Source organism: Poecilia formosa, unplaced genomic scaffold (genome assembly GCF_000485575.1).
Source record: "Poecilia formosa unplaced genomic scaffold, Poecilia_formosa-5.1.2 Scaffold63, whole genome shotgun sequence".
NCBI classification, from domain to species: domain Eukaryota; kingdom Metazoa; phylum Chordata; class Actinopteri; order Cyprinodontiformes; family Poeciliidae; genus Poecilia; species Poecilia formosa.
Genome location: NW_006800002.1, coordinates 2,376,156 through 2,387,457, shown reverse-complemented (window position 1 = coordinate 2,387,457; position 11,302 = coordinate 2,376,156). Strand labels below are relative to the sequence as shown.

Here is an 11,302-nt window from a genome sequence, read left to right as displayed (position 1 = left end):
TGGAGTCTGCACCATTATTTTAATTCAGTTCATTCAGAGCAAGCTGAGGGTACAAGCACAAAAAAAGAAAAGAAAAAAATAGAGAATCACAACACATCTGCAGCCCGTATGACATCGTCACTTCCATCTGGTCTGAAGCTGCAGCGGTCCAAACCCCACGGCGTGAAGGATGAGAGAGGTAGCACCAAGGTGTTAAGAGTGCAGAGCAGCACTTCTGGTGGTTGTGATCTTAGCGGGCAGCAGGCTTGAAGGAGATCAGACACAGAAACAAGCTTTCCAAATCACACACGCTCACAGAGAGAAGCAGAAACTTTCAGCAGCATTTCAAAGAGCTGAGCTTGAAGTCCTGGCCCATTCCTTGCCCTTAAACACCTGGAGAGATTGGCCTGTTCACCAAGATAGTTTCTTCCTTTTGAGACCTTTGTGCGCTGTTTTGAATTTTTTTTTCTGAATGAGCTCAACTATGTAATCACAACTTAGAGAAGTGTGTGGAGGCCAACGCCACAAAATATAGAGTTTTTTCAGAAACCAATCAAAGGAACCTGTTTGCATTTAGATCGAAAGAAACATTTTTCAGAGTGAAACCATAAATGCCGGTGTGGTTATTTTACAGCAGTACCAGCCACTAATCAATGAGATTACTAGTTAAATGTATGTCTCGTTGTGAACAGAATCTATTTCTACTCATGCATTATACTTGAAAAAGGTATCTCACCTATACGTTTATCTTTAAAGGCTCCATTTACAAGCTAGAGTGCAACTGTGACCGCGTACAGTCTGCCACTCAACCAAAAGAAGGGTCTTGCATGCAAGCTGTAGCAATTACATTACAGTTAATTGAATTTCCCAACAACCAATTGGATTACGCCAGATATCACCCGGAACAATGAAATAAAAACCAGGACCAAACAGCGGAGGCACTGTTAGTAGGAAACCAGAAATAAACAGAGCTTTTCACAAAAAAACAAAACAAACAAAAAACAAAAAACACTCACGTGATACGTCTCGGAGAAAAAAAGGATCTCCTTGACATAGTTTTTTTTTAATACAGTGATGTCAGTACTTAACTTAGTAATCATCCATTCAGAGAAAAGAAAGAAAAGCCCTCTTAGACATATTTCAGTGCTGTTAAAAGTCTTGAGCCATCCCTCATTTCATTACACCTTCGTCACACTGTTGCGTATATGCCTTGCATTTTAAAGCTGCATGAATATATGAATATATTTCAGTAAATAATGTTCACCTTTCTGTGCATCTTATACTGTAGCACCCATCTCCAGCAAAGAGCCTGTCTCATAATTTTTGAATGCATCAAAATGATATGATACGTTATCTAAATTATATTTCATCTCATGCTATGACATGCAGACACTCTGTCTGCGCCAACGAAGATGAATTGATTTTTGCATGCTCAGAGTTGGATCTGTTTTTCATTAGTTTGGCTTCGAATTATTAGGCTACTTAGAGGCATTCGTTTGGCGAGTAACGAGTGTTGGACTTTCAACCCAAGATGGTCAGTCAATCACTAAGTATGGTAAAAAAAAAAAAGGTAAAAGGTAACTTGCAAACATACATGATAGGATAAGAAACAGCATGACAGCAGCTTTAGATTTTGTTAGCATTGCACAAAACTTTCTTGAGTTCTTTAAGCAGGTTTGAGCAAACATTCTCCAGACTTTATATTCATCTTTTTCATCAATCAATGACTACCTTTTCATTTATTTTTTATGATACACCCTATACGTCACTGTTTGTTTTCAAACTGACCCACAGATCATGTAAGCATAAAAGAGTTCCCTAAGTTAGGCAGTTAACCTGTCTTGTGTTAACAAGTACCAGCCAGTGGAACAAAAATAACCGAGGCAAATCATTTTGTTTCTCTTTCTTTAGCTATGTTCACCGGCATACAGCTTTATGCAACAAAATCTGGGAATTTTGAAAATTTTGAAAATTAAACTAAAGGATTTTTACAAGTAAAAAAAAAGAAGACTAATAATTGAATTAAAAAGTGGCACTCAAGAAATAGGACTACTGAAAAAGGTGTGGTCCAACAAGGAGATCCTTGAAAAGTCTGGAGAAATATGGCTTGAAACCTACGCAAAAGTCGGGACTCTTTTAAGGCAAAACTTAAAAGTAACGAGGGCTAGCTCTGGGCTTTTGTCACAACACTGTACAAGCACACTTATGTCTCAATTTTTTTTTTCAGTTTAATGTCAAGTGGAACTCATATGTGCAAATTATGTGCTCAATAATAGAAAAGCGGTTCTGTGTGCCGGAATACAAAGGAGTCACAAACATTCACACGTTCACATACGGTTTACAGTAAAATTATTTGCATTATCCTAAAAGCTCAACGTCATTCAAACGTGATCCTACGTGTAAACCTGACAACAGGTGAGGAGATGAACAAAGGAGGAAGAAAATTATTTTCTCTGCGATGTCGTCACACCCTTAAAAAGCATACGAGTTGACCCCTTCCTAATGTTTGGCCTCAGCCAGTCTGTTGCTGATCTCTTTGCTCTTCTTCGTCACCGTTCCCTCTGGCGTGGCTTCGGGTGTGTTCGCAGATGGTTTCTTCTTGGCCAGGTGGGAACCAGGCATCTGCTTCTCCTTAGCTTTTTTCACCATCTTCCCAGTCGTTGTCGGCGCCTTTTTTGGTTTGGTGCGAGACGTTGGTTTGTCCACCTGGAAGAGAGAAGATGGGTTTAAAAAAAAAAAAAAAAAATAAGAGGATAAAGCTCACAGCATTGACCTTTAGTCTGAAAAATTAAAAAGGGCTACGTTCACACGGCAGGTCTTGATCCTCCAATTTTTTTGTGGTCATTTCATATTATCGTGTTGTGTGTTCACAATCAGACTTTCTGTGTGAACAGTTTACGACTCGAAACGCGCAAAAAAATCGCAAACACTGTTTATGAAAATAATAATGGGTTTGTTGATCAATTTTGAAGTTGCTAAACTATGGCAGTATTATCACAAGATCATAACAAGATGAAGGAATGCAATAGAAAAAAGGCCCAACTAATGTAGAGAAATCTGTTTGAATGGGTAGTCGGTGTAGTGGTGGGATTGTCATGTGATGCGCTTCACTGACAGACTTCTTTCATAATTTCACAATTTTAAGTCTCAGCCATTGTTTATGTCTGGATTTACCGCGTCTGACACCAAATCATGAAGCAGGCGTCACATCAATGACGTAAAAATTACATAAAATACGACGTGGCCGTTCAGTCCGCAGTAGCTTTAGAAACTATAGAATATGGAAGTGGCACAAATTAGATTTTTTTTAGGGGGGGGAAAGATCGTAGTTGGGCTGTTCAGTCGGATATTTGCAAAACAATATTGGATTTGGGTTGAATTTGCCTGCTGTGTGAACGTAGCAGATGAAGTCTGGGTTTTGAACTGAAACTAGAGCCAGCTGCTGTTTATCTTAGCTTGGTATAATGGTTAAAAATGGACAACCGAATAATTACTGTCATGTAATAATTATAAAGAAAATTTGTTCAGATTCCACCTTGATTGTATTTTCAAGGTGGAAAATCTCAATAAAAATATTTTGGTTAAAAAAAAAAAAAAGGACAACAGGCTTGAAATTTGGGGGATCCTGTCAATACTTTAAAATTTGTGTTGTTTTTAGCCGAACTCCTGTGCTGTTGCCTGGAAAATATTGGCCAATACAAGAATTGGACAATTTTTTTGTGACTTAGTTTTTACTATATTTGTTCCCTAAAGTAATAAATGTACTCAAATTAAAGTTGTAATTTTTTTTAAAATTTCAATGTGAGATTATCAAACTGCAAAAAACAAATAACTATAAGGCTTTTACCAAATAACAAGTAAAAAAGAAAACTCTGTAAGATATAGTTCTGTATTTAAAAAATGTGTTGAAATATTGATATCTAGTCTTATTTAAAAATTTAGATTGGTGATTTAATTTAAAAAAACATATTTAACTCATTAAACAATAGCAAAAAACTGTTAGGAAACCATGCCCCTAGTCTTAGCCCCTTTGGTTGAAAACATTTCTGAGATTTTTCTTGTAGCCATCTTCCATTAGCCTTTTATTCTAAGATAACATGAAAACACAGACATGTCTGCATATACATTACTAAGTGAATGTTTGAGTACAGCAAGATATTCAGTTGCGGGCTTTAGCTTTACATTTAAAAATTATTTTTTTGGGGAAAAAAGACATTTTATTCTTCTTCCTAAAGATAAAAAAACAAACACTGAGCACAATGTTCAAAATGTGCCTAAAACATTACTATTATTAGACTAAAAATCACATTTTTGCATGCAATACATACCTTTTTTTTACCCTTCCTCTTAAAATAATGCCTCCTCACGGCATAGGTGATGTATATAAACATGTGGTTAGTGCAGTTATAAAGGAAAAAGCACAAAAAAGTATTTGTGCCTTTCTTCCTACATAATGGTGGTTCATGCAGTCTCTTTAAAAAAAAAAACAACAACCACTTTTTAATAAAACAACACATCAGAAATCTAATGTTAGTCTTATGGCTTTAAGGATGAAATACTTTAGTTCAGACACTGTTAGCGGTGGCAACATGTAGAGACCTAACAAGCAAGCTTGCAACTGCAGGTTGTTGGCTCAAATACAGACTTTGAAACGGTGAGAGCAGAGTGCTGCTGAAAGCGAGCCACTGAGCGTAGTTCTGCTCTTTAGTAAAAAAAATAAATAAATAAAAACAGCACAGTGGAAGACCTTCCAGCTTCTACAAATGATCTCATATAAAGCAAAAAAGTTGCAAAACATGCTCAACTTTTGTTTGAAAAAGTAAACTTAATCATCTAAATGATGACAGATGTCTTCTGGAAGGCTGCATCTGGTGGTAATAATGACGTTGTGAATAAACAGAGGCCAGTGCAAATTACAGGCAACAAAGCTGCTAATCAGCCAACTGCAGATTAAAGATAGGTTTCTCTATGAAAAGCTCAACAGCAATAATCTTTTTCTATTGTAATGTTTACAATAGGAAATAAGAAAAAATGCTAAATTCAGCAGGGATTGTATATGTTTGCTTAATGCTGCAGTAAAACAAAAACAAAAATGTGTTTTTTACCTATTTGTCCAAACTGTCAACATTTCATAACTTTAATCTGTCACAGCATAGAATGAGATAGATGTGGTCCTACTGCTATCTGCAGCTAAGTGAGAGACAACCAATCAGAGCCAGGAGGAGGGTCGTAGCATAGCACAGCTAGGGTGTTAGCTAGCTGTGCAAGCTAGGGTGTTAGCTAGCTGTGCAAGCTAGTTAGCATAGCCACAAATGAGAGTAGATAAACAGCTTTCCTGTAACGGTAAGTTGTTCCTCCGCCATTAGCACAGCTGCAGCAAACCGGCAATCATGAGCAGCGCTTACACGTGTGTGATTGACAGTGCTAAAACCCTCTTGCTCTTATTCCTCTATCTGTTACTCACTGAAGGTGTTGTATGTCTCACTTTTCTGCAAGTCATTTATGCTAAATCTCCTTCAGCAAATGTTTCACGTCCCATCGGGTCTACAGAGGTGGCCTGGGCGTGGCCGCCACAGAGGTGGGAGCAGAGTGAGCATGTGTCTGAGAGTTCTCCAGCGGACTGGACTGGTGGCTAAATGTGTCTGAGGATCGCTAAGGCTGGGATGCATTCGGGGCGTGAGAATGTGCGTGAGCAGAATGCATGTCTGCATTCGTCTGATCAACCCGGGGGTCAGTCTCCATGCTTGTCTGGAAGAAACAGAGAACACACCTGACTACAGCAGGTGGAGAGCAGAGCTGCTCTCCGTCTCTGAGAGGTCCTAGGAGAACGAGAGAGGGAGCGGCCACGTGAACAAACCAGCGTTACACACAGGATGAAACCAGCTTTACGCGTGCTGTGCAAGAGTTTTGAGTCGACCCCTCTGTTTGGTCAGTTGATTTTTTTTTTGTTTATTTTAAAGTGGTATCAGTCAGCGTCTGCATGTGTGTGTGTGTGTTTCTGAAGGTCTTTTGGTTTTATTTGGATGTTTTTTCCCCTCATTTGTCCTTATCAGCTGTAATCTGATTCCTTTGACGTGAAATGTAAAGAAACGAGGGATGACTCAAGACTTTTGCACTGCATTGCACATCAGTGAGTGTGATATAGGAAAAAAAAATCCTCATATACAGCACCATTCCACTTACCTTAAAATAACATAATCCATATTTTACACTTATCCTCTTTATTTTGAGTGCATTTATTTAAAAAATCTCATATTGTAAGCTTTTTACGTGTAGTCCATTTTGAAGTTATCCTTACAGGGCTTTTTACAGGACGTAGGTTTGTAACATGAGAAACGTTTAATTTCTTTGACTGATGAACCATTTCAGATTTTTTTTTCTGGCACAAGCCAAAAAACTTATATGAAACATTTGCAGGGATTTTCAAATAGTTCTTGATTTAATGCAGTCAAACAAGGTTCCAAGTGTCTGAGCTCTGACCACATATAATACAATTCTTCTCATAGACAATTTCTGACTTAGAAAGATTTGACCAACAAGAGTGTGTTCTCTGGTCTTGCCTGATTTGAAGAGTTGCTGAGAGAAATAGTCCTCTGTGTCATTTCTAACTTGTACCATTTGGAAAAAAGAAGTCGAGGGCTTCAAATGAACTCTAATCAATATTTATACATTTATCTTTATGGGATCGTCAACAGGGGAGTGTCGCAAACTTTTTTCTTGGAGTGGCCAGTCAGGGCAATAGGAGAGTGGAACACAAATATTTAAATTTTATCTAAATTTCCCTAAGTGTTATTTTGCGATGAACAGCATGACACAACTGGAGGAAATTGTGTCCTTTAGTCTGAAAGCGAATCTATGTACACTACGAATAAAGTGGTTCTAGTGGGAGTAGGCAGTCAGATTTCAAGGGTAGATGATTTTTGTTTAAATTCAATGTGATGTTTAGAAATTGTTGTAAAATATAAATCCAGTTTTAGGACATTTTTCATTTTTTTATCAAAGGTGGAGATACGTATGGAAAGCAATGGGATTGTAATCCAAAGCATGGTTTGTGTTGTTGCAGTTAAACTGAATTGTCATTGTTTGATTTACTATTTCACCTTTTGTTTTAGCTATTCTGAAGCCTTGAAAAGCAACAATTGTTGGTACTTTGTATGGTTAGGAGTTTATGAATTGCATTGAAGCCACATTGCTTGCTGAATTGGATTGTTAAGGCTTTTGTCGACCTGTCATTAGGTCAAAGCATGAACATATTTCCTTTTGCAACCACAGGAAAAGACTTTAATGTGAGTAAGTCTGGCTACTTGGAGGACTGGTGGTCCGATTTTGCAGGTTTGGGGGTCTCTCACCTTGGCCGGCTCCTTGCCCGGCTCGCTGTACAGGCTGCGTATCCTCCGGCGCTCCAGCAGCTTGTTGTCAGTGGCCTGGGCTTTCACCTGCTCCCCCTTGTATGTGGCACTGTAGCTGGTTTCCAGGCTGGTCTCCTCTCCAGGTGGTTTATACTGGGAGGGAGCTTTGATCAGCTTTACTGGTTTTACATCCTTGTACGCCTTAAACTCGGTCCTAAGAAGAACAGCAAAATCAACTTTTATTAAGGCGTTTCTCAAAATGGAGCAGACGGGACGTGAAAACCGAACCAGTCGATGAAAGGAACTCCGTCATGAATTGGTAAAAAGTGCCTCCTCATCGTCGAGTAGATTTATGAGAGAGATACTAAACATTTAACTAATGTTTAACTGCAACTCAATGCTAATTGTTGTCCATTTACGAATAGAAATGACCTGTTATTAGGTTTTTTCTATTTATCTCTGCCTGCTTTCCCCTTAATGACCGGGTTTTTCATGGGATCAGTGATTATTGAGGCAAAACTGTAGAATTAAACATCTGGAAGTCAAAACGTTTTCCTGAAATGAATCAGAAAGTGAGATAGGCGCTATTAGAGGATGGCTTTTTTATGCTAATCATCTTTTCTTTGGTTTTATGTCAAACTAATTGATAGCATTGATTTCCTTTGGCAGGTTCTGATTGATGATTCAATAGTCCACTAGAATCATATTGCATTTTTCTGCTCGTGTAATGCATTAAAGCTGAAAAATCCTACTTTTTCATTTGGTAAACAGCATGTTGTATAATTTTTTTTTTAAATTACCTTTTTTTTTCTTTTGTGGTCAACCTTTGTTACATTTAATAAAACCAACACCGATCAGGTTGTACACCTTGAAAGAAAATTGGTCTGTTAAAATCGAACTTTAAAGGAAAATGAAAATTGATGCTGGTCAAAAGACTGATGGGTGCTTTTCAGCAAAAAATGTCACCCACACACTCGGTTGCCTTCAGACCCTTTTACTAACCTGATTCTCTCGGGGTCAAGAGCATTGATTAGGTAGTAATCCTGGGACGTGTAAGGCGGTGGTGAAATCGATGATGAAACCCTTATCTGTTGCTGTATCACTTGCTTTCTGGTTAGACTGAAATAGGATACATTGAAACACCAAATATCTTTTCATGAGCTCCATGAAAAGATCATAAAAATATCTTTTTATGAAGATATTTTTATATATAAAAAAAAGATCTTCGACATCAGCCCAAACAGTTAGGCACCAGGCTCTACCTTTAGGGTTAAAGTTAAAGAAAATCTACTGTTTGACCCCACTGTTCACTACAATGGAAAGCTACACTAAAGCCGTTTTCTTCTGAGTCAGTCTTGTGTGGTGTGCCATACACTGCCCCCTGCTGGCAAACTAGAGTAAGATCACAAAACATGTATTTTGACACATCCTTCTGTAGGACATCCTCACAGGTTAAGAAAAAAATACTTTCAACAAAAATAAATCACTAACAATTTTTTTTTTTTAAATTACAAAAATTCAGACTTTTTCAAATTTTATTTTTATTTTTTATTTTATGTTGGCAATAAAATGAAAATAATCAAATATCCAAGTGAAAATCATGCATCACTGTCTACAAGAGACATTTTCACCAATAATGGAGCTGAACTGTTCTTGAAAACACTTCAACAGGAGATAATGTTATTAGACTGTAAGTTAAGTGTTTTTGTCCCCAAAAAACATATTAGCAGAACTGCTTAATTGTGCGAGTTTCAGTTAGTGTACGGAAAAGCCATGCATAACACAAAGTCCTGCAGGAAAAGAAGCAGAGTTAATATTTTAGTAAAATAATTAGCAAGATAGTGACAGGAGCTGTTGAACATGTCCAAAAAAAGGATTTGGATGCACAGAAAGCAGAGCCATTGAAGCTAAATGTATTTTTTTCTGATACTGAATTTATTTTTATTACAGATTATAGTTTACAATCAATACACATGTCTTTGCCACACAGGTTTAAAAGGTCGCCAAGGCCAGGAATCGAACCTGCGACAGCTGTGCCGAGGACTAAGGCCTCCATATGTGGGTTGTGCTTAACCCCTGTGCCGTGTAGTTATGTTATAACTTATATGCACACCATCTAGTGGTGGCAAAAGCAATAAAAAAAAAACTACCATGCTCTGGACTTAAGATGGAGTACATGGCATGCATACATATTCATGACATGTTTGATTAAACTAATTTATGTTCGGTGTAATTCCAGTACTGAAATTACAGTACTGGAATGTGGTACTAACCCACACCCAGGTTAGTACCACCTGGGTGTGGGTCGGTGTAAAGGCCGAGCCGGGCTTAGATTGGTCTCAGTCTCTTTCACCTGAGAATGTGAACCTGTACTGGGCTGATTCTGTGCCTTCAAATAATTTAAACAGCTCCTAGATAAGATTCATAACTTAAAACTTATAAGTCTGAAACAGGAACAGGTCTGAATAAAAACAGTCTGTGTGCTACACTCAAGAGAGATTCATTTGATGCATCAAAGAGTGATGTCATCACTGATGATGTAATTGTTACCATAGGAACTGAACATTCTAATGGTGCATTCACACCCAACACGTTTTGAGCGTCAGGCGACTCTGGTTTATATTCAAAATCTATGTGAAGCGTTCAACGCTGCGCTAGACGCTCCAAACGCGCCGCATCGTCCCTCGACGCATTGAATGTAAACCAGATGTGCCTGATGCTCAAAATGTGTTTGGTGCGAACGCACCATATATACAGTGTCATATTATGTCCATCATAATAGGATCAAGACCTGGTCCTAGTATGATGGATTCATTGCTTTACATGGATTCATTGCTTTACATACCACTTTACATTTAGAGGTAAAGTGTGAATTAAGTTTTAGTTAATTAGGAATAGACTAGTATTGGTTAGGGTTAGGAAAAATCGCAGCTACTAAAATGAAGGGAAATCAATGCAAAGCTCTAATATGGGTCGAAATAGATTTGACAAGTATAGGATTTTGTTTTCTAAATCATTCTATAAATATACAATTATGATATAAGGTTAGGTTGTATTTCTGCCAATTGCATAGCTGCAGTACATTAGTAGTCTAATGTGTTGAATGTGCTGAGACATATTCAATGCATCAGAAACCAATCAGAACCAAAAGTTTGCCTTTTGGTTCTGATTGGTTGTTTCTGGACAGTTTTAATGTTTATTTTGGGGATTTTAACTCTGAAATTGATCTTGTTTTCTCCATTGATTTTGGAGTCAGTAATTTTATGTGTCTGTGTCTGTTTTGATTTCCTAAATTTGTGTAAAGCAGGGGTGCTCAAAGTCGGGCCTCAAGGACCGACTTTGCGCACCCCTGGAGTAAAGGAATGAATTTACAAGAATGCCCAGTGTTGGCAAAACCTGGGTTTGGATAGTGACCTAGGTTAGTACCACCTGGGTGTGGGTCGGTGTAAAGGCCGAGCCGGTCTTAGATTGGCCTTCATGCCAATGCCAACATGAAGGCCCTCCATGCAACCAATTGAGGTGGGTCGCATGGACGCCCGTCTTTCTTCAGACCTCCATGTTTGATAGATGGTGTGTCTTTTCTTGGACCTCCCTGGTTGATTGGAGGTCCATCTTTCCTCGGACCTCCCTGGTTGAGTGAAGGTCCATCTTTCTTCTGGCCTCCCTGGTTGAGTTAAGGTCTGTCTTTCCTCGGACCTCCCTGGTTGAATGGAGGTACATCTTTCCTTGGACCTCCCTGGTTGATTGAAGGTCTGTCTTTCTTCAGACCTCACTGGTTGATTAGTCTGTTTTGATTTCCTAAATTTGTGTAAAGCAGGGGTGCTCAAAGTCGGGCCTCGAGGACCAACTTTGGGCACCCCTGGAGTAAAAGATTGAATTTACAATAATGCCCAGTGTTGACAAAACCTGGGTTGGGATAGTGACCTAGGTTAGTTCCACCTGGGTGTGGGTCGGTGTAAAGGCCGAGCCGGTCT

The 11,302-nt window shown here is 38.5% G+C and overlaps 1 protein-coding gene and 1 long non-coding RNA gene across 3 annotated transcripts in view; both read right to left on the bottom strand.

The window, feature by feature from the left end:
• Positions 1–327: 327 nt before the first annotated feature.
• The window catches only part of map6b (microtubule-associated protein 6b), a 15,468-nt gene continuing 4,493 nt past the window's right edge, over positions 328–11,302 (bottom strand). The window contains exons 2-4 of one of the 2 annotated variants that reach the window (XM_007554434.2): positions 7,329–7,542; positions 5,750–5,798; positions 2,600–2,685 (exon numbers count right to left, since the gene is read on the bottom strand). In XM_007554434.2, the coding sequence (XP_007554496.1) occupies positions 5,754–5,798; positions 7,329–7,542 (259 nt within the window). In that variant the 3' untranslated portion in view covers positions 2,600–2,685; positions 5,750–5,753. Of the gene's footprint in view, positions 2,686–5,749; positions 5,799–7,328; positions 7,543–11,302 lie in introns of both variants that reach the window. The other variant, XM_007554432.2, reaches the window with a different exon arrangement.
• The window catches only part of LOC107836494 (uncharacterized), a 2,616-nt gene continuing 1,155 nt past the window's right edge, over positions 9,842–11,302 (bottom strand). Inside the window, exons 3-4 of the long non-coding RNA XR_001662403.1 lie at positions 11,061–11,096; positions 9,842–10,952 (exon numbers count right to left, since the gene is read on the bottom strand). This is a non-coding gene — a long non-coding RNA (uncharacterized LOC107836494). The remainder of the gene's footprint in view (positions 10,953–11,060; positions 11,097–11,302) is intronic.